Raw genomic sequence first — 19,850 nt, 5'->3', positions numbered from 1 at the left:
AAATGTTTTTGGTCAGCTTTTATGTTAGGTCGGATTGTTTTCATCAAATACACTTGACACTTGTTTATTTGCCACTTATTGAATAGCTCTTGAATTACGTATCTTGTATGTCTCAGTTTATAAGGTCTATATAACTTTAAAATCTACGAAAACAACATTTATGGCCTACTTTAAGGAAAACAGTACAGTCTGTTATCTTATAATATTTATAAAAATGTTACTCTGTTCATACGTGTATTGAACACTATAATTTCAAAAGCCTGTTTTGTACGTATATATTCTTAATAGAAAAGCTCGTCTTAGATTTCAAAATTCTATTTTGTACAAGTTTATTCTAAATATAAAAGCTTGTTTCAGATTTTATGCATGTTTATTCTAAATAAAGAGGCTCATCTCAAATTTCAAAAACCTTTTATACTCAATGACTAGAAATCGTCTCATATTTCTTTTGAGTGTTGATATATTTGTCTAGTTTTTCAGGGTTAGTAAAAGGAAAATTTAATATTAACAAACCACCCTTATATCTGAATTATTTAAAACGTAGTGCAATTATTTTCATTATCAATAAAACCTCAAAGTGGGTTTAAATTATGGATCTATGCGAATGGAAACGGTATCTTGATGTGCTATTAGTGAAAAGATAATTGTTCGGAAAAGATATAGTTAATGGTAAACATTTTGACAGTGCAATGCAAAAGATTATATACATTTTGCGCTAAATCGATTGACTTTTTATGATATTCTTGGTTGTAGTGTTTCTTAACGGATTTTGAATTCAAATAAAATATAAGGGCAAAAGTCAACAGGCAAGGGAACGTTCACTGGAAACAACAGTTCACAAATCCAGAACACAAAAAACAACATTTTAAGGTACACTCTTTAGATATACTAGACATATAACAATTGAAAAAGATTTTACATAAATGAATTTATATAAAAATTGCTATATATATGCCTATTTTTCGTGTGGCTTTTCTATGTATAATTTTCCGCTCATGACTTTTATTATATATTCGTATTAAAGTCGTCCACTTTTTGTCCAGAGCATATCTCCCACTTGAATGGAGGAATTAAAATGAAACTTCATAGAAATGTTCACCACTGTGAGAAGCAGTGTCATGCGCATGAACTTGTTATGTTAAAGGTCAAGGTCACAGTTAGAGGTCATTGAAAAACACTTGTCCGGATGCATTGATGGATTTCAATATAACTTGGCACACATGTTTACCACTGTTAGGTGGGGTGTTGCGTGCCAAATTTTAAGCCCCTGCGACCAAGGTCAAGTTCACAAATAGGGGTCAAAACTCAGGTGAAAATATGAAAATGTGTATTCAGACCATTTAGTCATCATTTATTGAGGAATTGAAACACAAATGGTCATTATCATAACAACTGTTGTGAAACATGGACTTAAGGTTAATATATGCAAGGCCAAGGTCACTATAGATGATAAGATATAGAAATTTTGTCCAGAGCATATCTTCTCCACGCATGGTGGGATTCTAATGAAAATTCATAGAAAGTTTCACCACTATGACAAGCAGTGGCATGTGCATGAACCAGGTATGTAGGTTAAAGGTTATGGTCACACTTAGAGGTCATTGAAAAATGCTTTTCGGAGCCGAACTTCTACATTCATCGGAGGATTTTAATGTGACTTGGCACGAAATTTTAATGTTCACCAGTGTGAGGCATATTGCACATAATCCAGGTCCCTGCTACCAAATTCAAGGTCACATAGAGGTCAAAGTTTGTGTATAGGGACCATTTAGTTATCATTTATTGATGGATTGTAACACAAATGGTAACTACCATGACTACAAATGTGACACATATGTAATTTAAGTTAATATTTGCAAGGTCAATGTCAATAGAGATGATAAAATATTCTTTTTTTCCGGATATTGCTTACAGCATATCTCCTATATCTATAATTCCCACATCTCTGTCAAAAGTTTTTGTGATGGGCGTATTTTGTGACAATGTTGTCGTTGTTCAGTTTGACTTCCTGTAAAATGTACTGGGAAGAACTGAATATAAGAAGAGTTTCATTCGTCATTTTAAAATTACAAAATGAAATCTGGGAATATCTTTGGCCATTTTATAATAAAATGTAAAGGATAGTTCTTGTCATTCTAAGATAGTTCTAAACTAAAATGTAAAGGATAGTTCATGCCATTATAAAAAATGTAAAGGATAGTTCTAAAATAAAATTTACAGGATACTTCTTTAACTTTCTAGTTAAATTACTCAGATTTTAAGTGTATGTTTAAGAATACTTCTTGCATTCAGTATCATTACATTTTCTAGTGAACAGTTCATTTACGTAAAAACTTTGATACTGAGTTTATTTTACACAAGAACTGTGTTTTTAATTTTGTCCAAAATAACGAAAATAATATCAGAACAAATCAGTTACCCTTAGTTTATGATGTTAAATAAGTGGCTAATATACTATATGATTGTCGATGTGTTCAATTGACATAAATGTTATGTTTATATTTTATTTTATATATTTTTGCATGTTAATCAAGTTTTTATAAAAATAATTGCCTTACTGACTGCTAGCTGTTGGTGATAGAAATTGAGTTCACTTACCGAAACACGACAGGTTTGTTTACATCTTAAAGTGTTCCATTTTTCAATATCAAATTATTATGTCATTTTTATGCAAGCTATGCTAACATTTCTGTATGACTTTGCATGGAAAACTAAGAACTAATACCAGTTTTACTACCGCCGAGTATCTTTTTTAAAGATACTTCTTGTTCAAAATGGCTTCAGAAGACTAATTAGTAATTACCTCCGTTTTCTTATTTTTTACCACATGATAATTGTTAGTAGATAAATCTGTTAGCAAGGCAATTAATTTTTATCATTATTGGTATACGTATGAAGCATCTTTGAATATATTTGACTTCAGTCAAATAGTTAAGGTGGTGGACAGAGCTGCATCAGTACTAAGGGTGTAGTACTTAAGTACCAGTACCAGTACTTGGCAAATTATGCAGTACCATTACCAGTACCAGTACTAGATTTTAGCTTGATACTGCAGTACCAGTACTTTTTTTGGTGAAGTAATTAAGTATCAGTACCATTACTTTTATATATTCATCAAAGTTTGAATAAATACAGTGTCAAACAAATAATTGCAAATATTATTCAGCAAAGAAATAAAATCATAATTTACTTTAAAGTTAACATAACATATTTACAACTTTATAGTTTTAACATACTTTTTACAAACAATATTTACAACATATATTCATGTCATATCTAATTGTTTAGTAACCAGTCAACTGTATAAATACAATGCAAACATCTTTCATTTAAAACACAACAGTCTTTTGTTGCCTTTCACACCTTCACACCTCTGTTCAATTTATACCAAAGTAAATAACAACTTTTTATGGTGCTAACAATATCACTTTTTTCACTTGAAATGGGCTTATTTAGAATAGAAGAAATTAATTAGTGTTTATTTTGCTCTTTTACTAGTAAATACAAAGTAATAAAAGATTTTAATAAGGATATTTTAGGGTAAAGAGTTATTGAGTCTGTTTATCTTAGTTTAATTTTTACTTAAAGTCTTTGGTGCTTTTTATGTTGAATATGTTAACATTTGAAGGAATATTGCAGCAAATTATATTTAGATTTGATAACTTACTTTTTCACAAAAAATAAAATATAGTTAATGTAATTTACAGCTTTATTTTATGAGAAAAATTGATGCTATTTTTAATTTTTATCAAAACCAAAAGTACTGGGTAATGCAGTAGCAGTACCACTTTTTAAGACAGTAATGCAGTACCAGTACCAGTAGTAGCAAAATTTTGTAAGAGTAATTCAGTATCAGTACCAGTACTTGCAAAATTGCTGCAGTACGTACTGCAGTACCAGTACCAGTAATGCAGCTCTGGTCGTGGGTGGGGTATGAATTAACTTCAGTGATTGTTTTTGTTCAATATACATTTTACAATACATTTCCTTTTGATAAGATATTTTGTTTTTGCATTCGTGTAGCATATTTTTTTAAATCTGTAATCAGTTAAAAACATCATATAATCAACCTTATATGCATTCAATGTTTCAGAATGTCACTTGCTAATTTGTCTCTTCGTCTATCGGAAGTTCTGAGGGACATCAGTTATAACGAGGATATGCTGATAAGAAGAAGGCGGGCTACGCTCTTGGCAGAATCACTGATAACTATAAGTTTCAGATCTATCGGGGAACTAAAGACAGAATATATATTTGGTAGTTTTACAGAGGGGTCTAGAACGCTTTGTTCGAAATCGGATGTAGATTTTTTGCGGTTTTATGACATGTCCGAAGTTGTTGCTAATCGAAATGACTGCCAAGGAGATAAAGAGTACTTTCTAATTACCAAAGACGATTCGACATCCCCGGGTTATTATCTTCTCCGTAAATATGGCCATTCAAATTATGAATTGAATAGCAATTTCATACCTCATCATGTCTGGGAAGCAAATGACGGTGAGATATATGATTATCATGGACCTGCCATTAATGCTAAAGGAAAGAATTCATATAACGATCAGGACTATACAATTGCTTTGTTGTGTTTAAGTTGGCCAAAAGCTGCCAGAAAATGGCTTACGGATGATGGTGCTGGAAAATGGCCAACAAAGGAAATTAAATCGTTTGCTAAACAAAATGGATGTTTTCTTGTCCCGGTTGGTAGTAAAGGAAGTGAAATGGAAAAATACGAATTCAGAATATCTACATCATTGGCGGAAAGAGCTCTGATGTTTAGTTTAAATATCACACAACTTAGATGTTATATCTTTTTGAAAATGATCACGAAAAAATTGGGAGAAAATGTGATCTCAAGCTATATATGTAAGAATGTCCTTTTTCATTGTATAAAACACACGCCTTCATGTTTATGGAAAGAAATTAGATTGTTGGACTGTTTAACGCTTAGTTTGTCGTCCTTACAATATTGTGTTCTAACTGAAAACTGTCCACATTTTATTATACATGATAACAATTTATTGTTCAGGCGATTAACAACTCAAATAAAAACAAATGTTATTGAAAAAATAAGTAAAATAGTGCTTTCACGCGGGCAAGAAGTACTGAGACGTGTTCAAAACGTAAAGATGGAAGGAAGACCACCACCATCAAACAGTTATTATATTGGATGTCTCCTTCTTAATACTGGAAAGCATGTTCAAGATTATTCTCAAATTATCATATTTAAGGCAAGACATTTCAATGTACAAAAAGCATTACGTCATTTATATTCTTCCTTGTCTGAATTAATACGGTTTCACAAGTTAGGTAGCCGATTGGAACGTTTAGCATGTAAATTACTTGCAGGAGAACTAAGTTCTACTATAGGATCACTTTTGGCATCTTATAACATAATGACATGCATGCCTGTTTCGAAAGCTTCATTAGAGTGGTTTGATGCAAGTCTTGATTCCAACGTTTCATCTAGCAGATTAAAACTAGCGTCGGTCTATTACTGTTCTGGTGAAATTGAAGCTGCGTTTACAATTATAAAAGATGTTGACAGGCGTTATAATATTCATCAAGTGGAACCAGTTTGCCGTTGTACAACACAACCAAGCCATTTACCAAGAGAAGAGTTCATCAAAGCAGCCGAATGTAACAACGAAAATGGTCTAAAATATGTCGCTGCATATTGCGTACATTTTCTTCGCAGTGAAAATAAATGTATGCCAAAAGAGTTGCTGTTGGAAATGTACAGGACGACAAAAGCTGAAGACATCTTGCGACATTCAAATAACCGATGGTTAGATCTGGCATTTATTGATTCCCTAACATTCCTATTATTTTTAAAATATAAGATTTCTGGTCGTTTAGGAATACACAAGGAGCAGATTCAAGCTTTACAAGCTCTCATCAGGGCAATACGATTCGAGCCAAATTTAGGTCACAGAGAAACTGGATTGAATTTAGTTGGACAAATTATGGTCGAGAAAGGAAAACTATTTAAAGCCTTGCTCTTCTTTCTAGCGTCTCATAAAATAAAACTTGAATTAAACGCAGCAAAGATCCATATATGCACTGTCATACATAAACTGTTAAAACAATAAAAACATGACTGGACCAAGTAAATCCTAAATAATTGTTATGTTGTTTTTTTATTTGACCAAATAAATCCTATATAATTGTTATGTTTTTTTTTATTCTCGAAGTTGTTTTTTATACATTTTATAAGTAGTAAAATTAATGTATATATCTTACTGATATGCATGAACGAAGAGTTTTGTGAATGTTTCTAAATGCTTAAACCGATGCTGCGAGCGTGGAAGATAGCTTGTAGGTAACCATGAACAAACTCAATCAAACTAAACCTTTATCTATGGAAGCCTTGGAGGGTCACTTTTGAGTTTCGATTTATAGATTTATTTTACTATTTTCTTATGACTTTTGATTTGTGACTTTTGATTTGTGACTTTTGATTTATGACTTTTGATTTTTGACTTATTGATTTTGTTATTGTCCCACGTGCTTGCCTCATAATTTTCAAGGAAAAGATGGCAGAATATGACAACGATTCAGACGAGGTAAGTTCATTTACCTAAGTCTCCTGGAGACTTATTTAAAAAAACAAAATATGTGGGCTCATATGCAAGAACAAACTGTTATTCTTATATAAGCCTTTTTAATTGATTAGGAAAAGAAAATACTTTGCTTGCATTGCATTGCATTGGGTATCCATTTTTTTCTATTTTGATTTCCGGAACAGGCATATATAATCTCAAATTGACATACAGCGTATGAATCAAACGCTTTATTTTTTATATGGGTTCCAGTTTTAAATCCAAATAAGCCTCGCATTGTTGTTTGCTGCTGTTTCAATCGGTTTTCACCCGTAGTTCATTCTTCGTCCATCTTATATTGAATATAGACCAAATTATAGGCCATATTTTTACAAAGAAATTTATAGTTAAGACGTTTCATGAAAAATGGTATTTCAAAAACAATCAATCATACAGCTTTGAAACTTCAAACACTTGTTTAGAACACGCTCTTAGTTAGAAATCTTTGAATTTCATTGTTATCAAATTATGCCTCATTTTCGACTTTGAATTTATTGTTTAGAATTTTCATGAAAAATGGTTTCTCTAAAACTATTTTAGCGATTCCTTTGAAACTTAAAACACATATTAAGTATTGACATCTAAGGTCAATGACCAAGTTTCGTATGAGTGGCTCACAATTTGACATACTTATGCCCATTTTTAAAGTTAAAATGTTTTGTCAGAAGGTTTATGAGATATGGCCCCATAAACCAGTTATGATATAATATTGAAACTTTATACACTTGTTCAGTATCAATAACTTAGGACACCTACCAAGTACAAAGTACATGTTATTTGTATATAAACTTTTTTATACAGTTATGTATTAAGGGATTTTTTGTATTTCATTTTGTATATATATGTATTTCATTTTAATTGAGATAACACATACTTTCAATGTTTTCAATTTTAATTCTAGTAAAGCTACCTGTAGGAAATAAGGACGTGCTGTCGAATGGTTTCATCTACAAAGCAGTTGCAAGAGCATCACAAAAAAATATTTGTCAAGTTTTCGGAGCCAGTTTAGAAGACTAAGAGGTTTCATTGCAAAACAGCGTTCCTTCCGAGTGGAAAGTAGTGCAGTTTAGCAAATGCAAAATGTCCAAACACTGGTGATTTGGTTTTATTCGTTATTGTCTATGGAATTATTCAGTCATTTTCAGAATACGAGTGTTACTTTTTCACACTTGTTTCAGACGCTCGATAATTTTCAAGTTTTAACCCCACCACTTATTGTGGACGCTTTTTTGGAAACACGCAATGTCACGTCCCGCCACGTTTATTTTATCCTGTCCATATCTCCAATATGGTATAAAACTTGTATCGATAGACAGGTCATGGTGAGACAGAGAAAAGTGTGAAAAATCATGAATTCATAATTCTGGCTTTCATAATTTTCAGTATTTGGCCATTGTAAATTTTAAAACTTATATGAAAGGTACCGAAATCAAACTTTGTATGTTCATATAGCTTGGCGAGGCAGAAAGAAACATACTTCTTGCTATCATAGCTATCATACATTTTAGAAACTCCCCTTTGTTGTGTGTGTGTGTGTTTTTTTTTTTGTTTTTTGTTGTTGTTTTTTCATACTTAGATTTTGTTAAACTCAAAATTATCCCAAAAACTGTTGAAGGCATCAACTTGAATTTACTGGCAGATATGTCTCGGCGAGAGAGCATTGTGTTGTTAAAAAACTTTTGATTATAACATTTAATCGTTCTCCTAAGCTACACATTCCCTTTTTCGACATGCTGTGGGTTGGGGGTATGCTCATTACGAAAGACTATGAGATTTCCATTACATATAAAGTCGGTCATTCTTCGAAAAAAAAAACTTGTGGAAGTTATTTAATATATACATTATACAATGAAGGAAATGTTTAGCTAGAGACTGTGTTTGTGTTTTCTTTTTCTCTCTTTTGAACATTTAGAAATGAAGAAATAACGCTCTGACAATGATTTTAAAAATCATGACTTCAATAATTATACAGACACTCTAACGTTGCTAGTTTACCTAATTTATCTTATCTTTTCAAAAGCTTCGTTAGAACACTCATGATTTCTTAGTTTTTCATCAGTAACGTATCAACAATGTGTTGTTTTGTAGAAATATTGCATGTATATATGTCTTCTGTGACGTAAATACTTGAAGTTTTTGTTGATGGTAGTGTTTATTTTTAGCTTTTAAGTAAGGCATATGTGCTATTTTAGAAACAAAATGCATACCTCTGTATTTCTTATCTGTTTTTTTAAGCTTATCTTATAAGACAACAATTTTGTTAAAAAAATAAAGCACTTGTGTAGAATAAACAATGTTTGTTGTTATCTGTTTAAACGCTATTTATTTGATAGCTCTGCCAACCTGTCACGGTCTAGACTGTGGGGTAAAAACCTTTGGTAGTGTGGTCTCTCGGTAGAGGTATATTTAGGTAGTATGTTGAGGGAGTTGGCTGGTTCCACACAGTTTACTTCTATAGTGATTGCTATTCTATTTCTACTTTGCTCATTTCAACCTCTTACTTATAATTTTAATGGAACACTATCTCTACATAGATAAAAAAAATTCTCTGTAACATTTATATACTGTTTATTCAGGTGGTAAATTACAGATTTATTTTGGTTATAATAAAGTTACAATAACACAATAAGAGATTGTCAACAAATGAGGATTCTAATGCAAAAATTAGACTGGTGGCTAAATGTACTTGAAACATTATATGATTTCAACACCACTCTCGGCTGATGTGCTCCCTTGCGTTTGGTGATTGTATCACACATTTGCTTATTTTGCATTAATCTAAAATCAAGTAAAACTAATGTTTATACCAAGGCAAAGAGTAACAGAAAATAGCAAAAGTTATAAGTCAAAAGTCATAAGTGATAAATTATAAGTGAAAAGTCACAAGGCAAAACCTAAAAAAACGAGAAAATATGTCAGCATTTATAACAAAGATCAATTATTATTTTGAAATAATAATCATATATATTCCTTTTAAATACCATAATACACTTATAAAGTATGGTTGCTATTTGTTGCCAATGAATCTAATTACACATACTTGAAATTACACGTATAACTTATATGTCACGGTACGAATATATTCAGTAGATGATGTGCGATCTCGGTCGGGACAGAACTAGCCCTGTAAGGCGTCCGGGTTCGAATCCCGATGTGGCTGCATATCTTTCTCCCCCTGTGACATTTGGCATAGTGGAAAGTGTCCCTGCCAGTCACGCGGGAGGTCGAGGTTCTATTCCTAGTCGGGCAGCCTTTTTGTAACCAGGGCTTGATAGAAGAGATACAACCAGAAGTCGATTCATACAGTGCAGTTAATCTCGTAATACGTATGCCAAAAACAAAAAGAAATACAGCATGTATTTTACGTAAAAAGTCACAAATTTGCACATACCTATATTGTGATGTAAAAACTTTACAAATTAAGATTTACAGGCTGCTGAGTTGGAAAGGACCATTAACTTGTACAATAAATGTGTTTAGATTTGATTTTTTAAATAACTTTAGAAAGATTCCCACTACACGTATGCTTTTCGTGAAAAATTACATACAAAGACAGTTTAAGAAATGATCCGTTAAGGTATGACCATTGTAATGCACTACCTCCATTTCAAGAGTATTTACATTAGTTGCATGAAATCAGATGGTTGTGGGTTCGAATCCCATAGGAGCCAACTTTTTTTTCTTCATTTTTTTTCTTCAGTATTTTTGTATTTTTCTAGCTATATTTAGATGGAAAAATATGCTCGTTTTCTATTATTATCATTTTTTACAGATATTCATTGCCTAATTAATGCTAAGTCTAAGAGCAAATTCGACATATAACATTTTCAATGCTTTATATATTACAAAATAGCCGGTAAAAGCCTTACATATTTCACAGAATGAATCAGTATACTTCTAGAAAGATTTTAGCAAACTTTGATACAAGCCCTTTGACTAAATGTAATTTTAGTGATTTTTTTAATTTAGAATGATATGATAGAAAATGTTCAAATGTGTGGGGTAAAGAAACATTTCCATGCATATTTCTATCGTGTTGAGAATAGTCATGCATTTCATTACTAGAATGTTATTATTTGCATCTAAACAAGCATCACTTGCAAAACATGATATTACTTTATATATTAGATATATAGATATAATATATAATATAGATATATTATCAAAACATGATAATGATTAGATGACAACGGATATTTTTTTTCAATACATGTATTTCTTTTAAAAAGCCTTTTTAATGTATATGTTCTGACTCATAATAATGCCTACAACTCCAAATCTGTACGGTAAATTTTGCTAAAATTTTGCATACAGGTGTCCTTTAGGTGTACCACTCAACAATGTTGTCAATTTTACAATGCCTTATAATGCAAATTAGAGTGGTTGTAACTTAAACGATAACTCACAAATAAATTGTAACATTTTGCTAAATATTTACAAACTAATATCTTAAAACAACCATATAATGAAGTGAAATCGTTAACTATCGTCTTTATGATTTTAAAAAAACATTTTTTTGAAACTTAACCTATAGTAACCTAGTATATATCAATAACACGAAAAAATCAGTATTAGTCGTTTTAAAGCGTATTTATATTAAATCTATTCTCAAAATTAAATCGTTCAACTCGGTACACAGTTGTAGTGCTAAATCACGGTTCAATGGCATCAATAGCTCTGGCTTCAGAAGGGGTGCTAATTCTACGAATTCCCCACATTGTCTTTTTGGGCGTGAATACATGTTCTTTGCAAATATATACGTCTCAAGTTAACTGCATTGCCGAAGTCGTGAGTTTCATACAGACCTGGTATAAAACATTGTTTCAGGTTTACCACATGTATTGCCCACTTTTTTGTATTTCTCTGTTTATAACATCAGACACAGTCTCAAAAGGAGTCTATTCACTGTACTAAATGACGTCGTAATGCCATGCCAGAAAGTACTCTATTATCAGAGTTTTGTTTGTTATAGATGTTGAGGGTAGGTATCTTGGCATGGTAGCTTTGGTAATGCCGAACAGTATAATGATGAAGACACAGATCAACATCAAGGTTTTCATCCTCGTTACCTTTTGTCCAGTAGTTGTGTCTGAAATAAGAGTTTATCTTTTATCTAATTATTTATACATTCATAGTATATAAAATGGGTAAATCTCTTAGCTCCGTCTTTTAAAGATTGATAGGTGCGAGAAAATATAACATTTGAAATGCTAGTAGGATATTTTGTTCTAACTGGTCCTATATCTATGTTTGCTCTTTAGTGTTCTTTTCTCAATTGTTAAAATATACAACAAAATTAGACATTGATGCTAAATGCAAATGGTGCTCAGTTAACTTTGTACTTGTGTGTATGAACATAGCACTTGCCTTTCTTCATGAAATTGGTCAACACTATCTAAGTACTTTAGAGAAATACTGAGTCTGTGTTAGCTCAATAAAATGCTGAACTGCGATACATGTTTAATACTGTGCACCATGCCATTTTAAGACGTAAAACTTGTATTCCCTGCCTACTTGTAAAGATTTGTTTGTTAGGCCGTGTCTACACCTATTCAAGTTTCTTACATGTCACATTTAGATAAGCTAAATAAACGGCCCTTTCAACATTTTTTCAGGCACAAGTTTTACTGAAATGTCTCATTAAGATAGCCCAGGATATACCTTTGTCTTTGCAAGACTATCATGTTTCTGTAAAATATGTGAAAAAAAGCGGGAAAATGATGCAATTAGCTAAAACAGAATGGAGTAAATGCGTTCATTCTTTTTTAAAATTGAAAAAATGTGACAAAAATTTATTTTGTTTGATGAAACTTATTCACTAAATGAACAAGATCATTTCAAATCCATTTTGACTCTACTTGAAAAAGAGCTCTTGTTTATTTTTTTACAATGTATTTATTTTTATTTATTTATTTTTTTTTTGCTCTTCTGTGTATCAGCGTATTGATTTGTTCCTTTGACCAAGACATTGTAATCATTGACTGAAATTCAAAGGACATGTACACTGAATCACAACAAAAAGTCAGAAAATAATAAAAATAACAGCACTATCAAACCTTCGGGCACATGTTTTGTGTCAAACCGGTGTTATCAGTGTCTTGACAGCCAAAAACTTGTAGAAAAATAGAACATGTTCTAACTTTCTTGCAAGGAATTATCTTCTTGGATGTCACATAATTTCTCTTTAAAACTCATTCAAGTAGGGTGTCTACACTATCCAATACAAGAGAATATGATACTTGCATTCAAGACTTGGATAGGTGTAGACGGGCACTTACTCATGGACAGATTTTGTGATGAGGACAAAAAATGTATAAGCACTACTATAATGAACATATTTAGAACACAGCAGATTGCACAGAACACAGTCACACTTGTGGAATTAAAGTCTGTGATATATTGCCACTATGGGATTATATCAAATAACCTTAACACATCCTCTCTTCCATGACAAATCTCAATGAAATTATTTAAAACGTTTAAAAAACATACCTGAAACCAAAGTTGCTGCTTTCAGCTTCTAAAGCACGTGTAAAATGGGTTAGCCAAAAGTCATAAGACGTAAGTCACAAATCAAAAGTCAAAAGTAAAACATCCGTAAGTCGAAACTCAAAAGTGACCCTCCAAGGCTTCCATATTTATCATTTGCAATGTTGTCGTTTTGTGGTGTTTTGTGCTTTTAATTATAATCGATGTTTTGATATTTTACTTTCAATTTGATATTACGTGAAAGCATAACGTGCAAAGAAGGGAAATGTATGCGTGTAAATCTATAACTCAAAAACAAAATATCGAGAATAAAAATGAACACTTCATGAACTAGAGCAATACGGGACAGAGTGCTTGTTTCTTTGAAGAAAATTTCCCAGTTGGATGGGCATGTGTATATTGAATCTTTAAAAAAAATCTGTACCTCCTGGCCTAATGATCTTTTTTCTTCAAGCATAAAGGGACATAAATAGTAAAACATTATTAAACATTAGCTTGAGATAAATAAAGATTAAAAAAACCTAGATTCAGGAACATTGAATTTTGTTAGCCAAAACATTGCACTGCATGTCTTGAGGAAATTTACTGTACGAATTATGTCATGATATATATTATGGGTCATGTAGACTCTTTTATTTAATTCATTGTTTTTGGTCAGTGTAGAAACATTTAAACGTCTGTATTGTAGTAATACCAGCTGATTAGCTAGTTTATAATATATGCACATTGCGCATGCTCAATAACATGTCTAGCCAGTACCTCGATGTTAGAGATTTTAGGAGAATAAATTTATATCCGTGTTAGTGTTATAAGCGAGGCTCAGGACAGGATGAGTTTTTCACTCCCCAATAATACATGTATTGATTTTCTAATTTTAATGGTTGCAGAAAAAAGTTTCACTAGTATGTAAGTTTCATTGCCTCACACAATGTAAAGTATGTACATGAATCTGAAGTTCATTCAGTTTAAGTCAAAACTTGCTAGTTCATAACTTTATGTCGGGTTTTAAAGTGTCATCTTTTCCCATTCACCCTTACAACTGTTGCTCCCTGGTTACTGACAACAACTGCTCCACCACCGATAGTTCGTATCCCATTCCTGGTCTGCTGGTTGCCCGATGTTCTATTGCTAGCCGGATTATTTGTACGTCGTTGATTATTTCCTGTGTGTGCCGGTGATTGGTTTCTATTGTTGCCTCTCCGACCAAACAGTCTTTGAATGAAACTCAACCTTGACCTTGGTCTTTGGTTACCTCTCTCTGGTCCTCTATTTCTCCTTCTAGTGTTTTGTTGCCGATTCCTCCTCCGCGTTTCAGATGTTGGTCTCTGTTGTCGTCTACGTGTTGCTATCCTAGGTGTAACTGTAGTCTGTGACGTTACATGGGTCGGCACTGTTATTTCTCTTTGACGAGGTGTAACGGTAGGGTAAACGCCTCCTGTTAAAGAGATACCAGATACCGGTCTCGCTGATTTACACTCGTCTGGATTACCTCTCCTAAAAGTAACAATGTCATTGCTATATATCTCTTAATAATCCTCGATAACAAAACAAAAAAAAAGAAATCTTAGAACCAGACAGAAATTATCAAGTGCAGAAATCAAAATCTATTAAAAATTTGAATAAAACTGGTCAAATTCAATGTCGTACAGTCCTTACAGAAATTTGACCCATCATCTTACCATTATATACTTTTTTGTATTACGATTATGTTAGGTCATTAGAAATATAAGCTAAAGCAACGACAACTTCAATAAAACAATGCTTATCTTGGCTGTGTAAAATATATCTAGTCATATAGTTGGACAAATCAACGCTAAATTACCTGAGAGGATCCACAATTTTATAGGCGTGGCCGTAGGATGAGGTTAAACTAAGTGACGATGTTGTTAACACATAAATCTCGCCTAAAAAAAATAATTGTACATGTCAAAGCACAGTTTTTATTCTCAAGAAACTGGGTAATGCTAGCAAAGTTTTCTTACAGTTTCGAATATTATATAAAATATGTCTAACGATCTATACTGTACAGGTGAGCAATATGAATTGGGGTTTTCACTCCCCACTGGAATTATGAGGCGAGTCTGCGACTGAGTGGTTACGACAACATACTTAAATGAAGTAGCCTTTTGTTTTTAATTTAATGTAAGATATCCAGCGCCTTTCTCTACCTTTAAAGTTGGGCCGTCAAATGACCTGCGAATTAAATCCCCAAAAAGTAATTGGAATATAATGTTTTGATTTAATCAATGTTCTTTCAAACTTACCTTCCTCACTCTCTCCGAATGACAGGATGTATGGTTCGATTTTATTCGTTAATGTTCCCACGCATTGAGACGCTGTACACATCTGTAGACGCTCACCTTTCCAAGTCTGTTTCAAATTGTCCTCTTTAAGACGTAACAATCTGCAATGTTGACAATAAAATTACCATAAATATATAATACATTATGTTTCTATGCGAGTTGCGGTAAAACTAGGAAATTTAAACATTAAACGTTATCATTATTTTACATCTTATCATGGCACCTTCAGTAAAATCGGAACTCATCTATATATAGAGATCTCTGTTTCACTAAGGTTGAGTGTCTTTGGTGAAATCTTCCATGGTATTGAACATAATTATGTAAACATTTTGTGAGAAATAGTACGAATGGCGATGTAGCCCGAACAGGACGAAAAATGAAAGCACAGATTTTGACTGCTCTTGACATTTCAAGGACACATCATTCTTACCCATTCTTTAAATCTCCGAATATATATTGACCATATAGGTTTGGACTAGCGCACCCCCGGTATATATGTCCTCCTACTACAGATACCCCTATAGTGTGACGATACTCAAATATTGGGTATGTTATTTTGACTTCTGGTAATCCTGTAAGTACGATCATTAACATTATTTAAACGTTAGTATTGTGAAATCTGAATGTTAACTTTGTATGCTTTTAGGCAAAAATAAAAACGATAACATTGCAAATGTAAAGTAGTTTCAAATCGTGCTTTCCACTAAAGCTGTTTTGTTTTGGCGGAGAGACAATACTGCCAAATAACTGCAATGTAACAATTGCATGGTGTTTAAAGAACTATTATAAACTATTTGATATAGAAACTTAGATTAATTAAGAAGAGAATTGGATACCTCGCAAACATTCCGGACAGAAATCCATTGTCCCTTCTTTGATGTTCCATCCATAATTGGCTTTCTTTCTGATTATATTAACTTCCTCAAACGTGTCTGCACCTACGTCCCCACAAAATATACGATTGTCGGACAAAGCTAAAATGGTAAGTGATAAAACCGCTCTGTAAGATCATTAAGCTGAACTCAAGAATGGAAAATGGTTTAATTTATTCAATATGTTTCATGATAAACATTTTGCACAGACTCTGACGTCTAGAATGTGCATTTTAAAGGAAGCTGCTTTTCAGTAACGTTAGATTTTGTTTCTGGGAATTAAACTGAATCAAGCGATTTTCCTATTCCACATGGCCACTCTAAGCTCATTTTATATAGAACCTGTGCAAAAAACATGCTAACCTCTGTCTATACTACACTTTGACGGGTAACGAAGTCCCCATGCATATATCTCAGGTAGTCCCAAACTTTCATCAGCAGCGAATGGGTTATCACTAGGTATACTGTATTCTTTGCCAGCTATAAAATCTGTCACGTCAACATTTATACGTAGAACTTTTCCTGACAGCATAAACCTGTATGTACAGATGATAATAATGTTTCTAGTGAATGGAAACAAATATAAATATTAAATATACGGGGTCATTTTAATATAACAATTCTGAATCAATCGATGATCTTTATCATACAATGCAATGCACAAGTGAGTATATAAGAAGTCATCAAACTTTCATAAATGTTTGTTCGTTGGTTTCTTTACAAGAGTTGGCTTAATATTTAATTCTAAATACATATTAAGCTGATTGAAGGTTTGCTTGGTTTTTTCTTTTCTTTTCTTTTTTCCAGAAACAAATTTGGTTAATTGACACGTTGTAAGTGATCTGGTGTCAAGAACTACCAAACCATTACATGTACATGTAATGAAATTATGAAATGTATATTTCAATTTTATCGAGCATTAATGATTGCATATAATTACACGTTTATATATTATAAAGTATTGTACAAATCTTGTGCGATCTCCATGTCGTCACCATCTCCCCCGTCGTCGCCGGTAAAAATATACAAATATCCATCTTTACCAAATAAGAGCTGCAAGGCAAAGATACGCTGTGGTTATTAATATACAGAAAAATGTACTAACATTAATTCAATTTTATAACCGCAACAAGTAATTGTTCAGACGTGTAACTGACTATTCATGTCATAACATTCCAAATACAACCAGTACCAGTACCTTGGTCCGGTTTTCAAAACATCGGATGGACAGAAGTTACAAAGTCGTTAACATGTTTACAAGGTTGTAAATTTTGTAACTTGATTTTGCAAAACAAACGAGACAAGTAACTAAACTGAGTTGTCAGATTAGAAAATATCAGATTATTACATGTATTTAATAATGAAAATAAAATCAGAAAAGTATCGAAGAAAGTGATTGTTACCTGTCCACCTGCATGATTGCTGCTATATTTTGATATTTCGAGTATCACTCTACTCGTGCTGGTGTCTACACTGTTTATATCTGTATCATTCACGCGAAATTCTTCTACACGTGATACTAAATCGCTATCATTGTCTTTCTTTAACGTATAGAATATATACAATTTATGATTTTCTTTAAAGTTTGGATGGAAGGTGAGACCAAGGAGGCCTGATTGGGACAATTTGTTTCCTACGTAAACAGTTGACTTAATATTTAGAAAATCGTTATTAGGACTACTTCCGTCTGGTAGAATGACTTTAACGGTGCCGATTTGTTCAACGATGAAAAGTCGGCCGCTATCGTCATTTGCATTTGTAATAACTATAGGACTCCTAAGAGATTTTCTTAAAGGCTGAAGACAGACACAATCGGTAATGTTCGTCCTGTCTTCCGTAAATTTAGAACTTTCACCGTGAGTAGAATCTACCGTGGGATAACAATATTGGCGTTTGTGAGATGGTATTTTTACAATGTTACAAAAGTTGTCAGTGGCAGTCGAGTTTGTCAATGGTTGAGAGAATAATGCTTCTTCCATCCTATTTCCATTTGTGCCAACAATGGCGAAATAATCTAACAAAATATTAGAGCACATCCTGACGAACTGCTTACATAATCCGCCACATAGACTCGGAAACAAACCGAGCATGTGTCCAGACCCAGGCTGGATTATTGTTCTTTGAAAAATTTCAGCAGAAAATGGGGAGCACCGTGCACATAAGAATGATTTCACGTTCTGTAAACATGTTGAACTGGTTCGTCTCGCGTTATTCTGTCGATTCTGTAACCTGATGTCGTTAAACAACCGCCTTAATTGTTGGTCGTCAGTTGATGAACAACATCCATATTTGGAGTACTCTTCACAAAACAACAATGGTGTTGAAGGCACGAATGGGGGCATTAAATCCATACACTGCTGTCCATTTATCCTAGCAGTGTTTATAATCAACAAAGTCAAACACAAAATTAGCAAAATATTCATATTTGTTTTACAAATTGGTTAAAGAAAAAACAACCTCTGACACATACGTTTGAATTATTAAGAATGAGGAAGCACCCCAACAATCCGACAAACCACAAACATTACATATCACTGTGGTCCTTCATTAAAGTCACTTACATTTCCCACACTACTTGATAATTCATGTCAAGGACGTAAGCTGAAATAGTATGCCGTATGGTCGGCCTAAATTGCTACTCGGGATTGGCCTTTTGTTAAAATGGAGACATGTTTAGGCGTTTCATTGAGCAGAACATGAACTTATGAAAAGGATTTTCTTAAACACTTTATATACAGGGAATATTTTAATATAATATATATTTTACCTTATTTACAACAAAAAAGAGAGAAGAATCATGTCAGTATAAAAAAATTGTATGCATTTATAAATGAGAAAATTGCCTGAGATCGTACTATTACTGTCTTTTTACACTTATGAAGAAGGAACAAGTCTTCTTAAAGAACACCAAAAGTTTGGACTGTTGGTGCATCTGTGAACATTAATCCCGTGAAAAACCAGTCCAGGCTGCTGTTGTTGTTGCTGTTGTTGTTGTTGTGGCGGTGTGCCTCGGTGTGTTGACAAATTACGTCTTTTATCCTCTCGCTCTTTCTTGAATTGTCTCTGCATTTTTCGGCGCCGGTTCCGAAGCGATTGTCTTTTGAAGTATTCTAAGTAATTCAGTACCCTTCTTGAATCTGTAGTGAAAATTGATGAGGTATTTGTGAAAAATAATTTTCATCGCCTACATTGATTAACGTCATTTAGAGTTTAAAGAAGTTTGAAGAAGTTTAGTTTATTGAAGGATCTACACAAAAAGTTAATCTTTTTTATCCTCTTACATTTGTCTGTCTTCTTAGAGAATTTACCACGCAATGCTGTTACATAAAGTGACATATCAACTTGAAAAAGTAACTAGCTGGTGAAACATTGTTCAACACAAATATATATATTATAAATATATCGTCGGTGGGGGGTCAAAATATCGTAACTCGGTTTTTTAGCAAAATGGGTTTTTGATGCCGCGAAAATTTAAACATACCAGCGCACCGTCTCCCAAAATAGTGTAGCTCTACACCAATGGAAAAGGCGAAAATTGTCACGTGACAAAATCTCGTGTGTCGATTGGATGATTTTGTTGTTTTTGT

General features: G+C 32.8%; 3 protein-coding genes across 3 annotated transcripts in view; 1 reads left to right on the top strand and 2 right to left on the bottom strand.

Moving 5' to 3' along the window:
- Positions 1-497: 497 nt before the first annotated feature.
- On the top strand, positions 498-6,286 carry LOC132714261 (uncharacterized). Its single transcript, XM_060697089.1, has 2 exons — positions 498-870; positions 4,094-6,286. The coding sequence occupies exon 2, from the start codon at positions 4,095-4,097 to the stop codon at positions 6,087-6,089; it is 1,995 nt and encodes a 664-aa protein (XP_060553072.1). The 5' UTR covers positions 498-870; position 4,094; the 3' UTR covers positions 6,090-6,286.
- Positions 6,287-13,938: 7,652 nt separating this feature from the next.
- Positions 13,939-18,888, bottom strand: LOC132714257 (HHIP-like protein 2). Its single transcript, XM_060697086.1, has 8 exons — positions 17,667-18,888; positions 17,231-17,316; positions 16,627-16,799; positions 16,228-16,389; positions 15,821-15,963; positions 15,353-15,473; positions 14,911-14,992; positions 13,939-14,582 (listed from the first exon to the last, which is right to left on the bottom strand). Exons 1-8 carry the CDS (start codon positions 18,684-18,686, stop codon positions 14,102-14,104), a joined length of 2,268 nt encoding a protein of 755 aa, XP_060553069.1. The 5' UTR covers positions 18,687-18,888; the 3' UTR covers positions 13,939-14,101.
- Positions 18,889-18,989: 101 nt separating this feature from the next.
- LOC132714242 (HHIP-like protein 1) overlaps positions 18,990-19,850 on the bottom strand; it is a 30,128-nt gene continuing 29,267 nt past the window's right edge. The window contains exon 9 of the mRNA XM_060697051.1: positions 18,990-19,400. Coding sequence (XP_060553034.1) covers positions 19,138-19,400 — 263 coding nt within the window. The 3' untranslated portion in view covers positions 18,990-19,137. The remainder of the gene's footprint in view (positions 19,401-19,850) is intronic.

Source organism: Ruditapes philippinarum, unplaced genomic scaffold, assembly GCF_026571515.1.
Source record: "Ruditapes philippinarum isolate M1 unplaced genomic scaffold, ASM2657151v2 ctg35_1_1_1_1, whole genome shotgun sequence".
Lineage (NCBI taxonomy): Eukaryota > Metazoa > Mollusca > Bivalvia > Venerida > Veneridae > Ruditapes > Ruditapes philippinarum.
The sequence above is the reverse complement of the archived record's forward strand: the minus strand, read 5'-3'. Positions and strand labels throughout refer to the sequence as shown.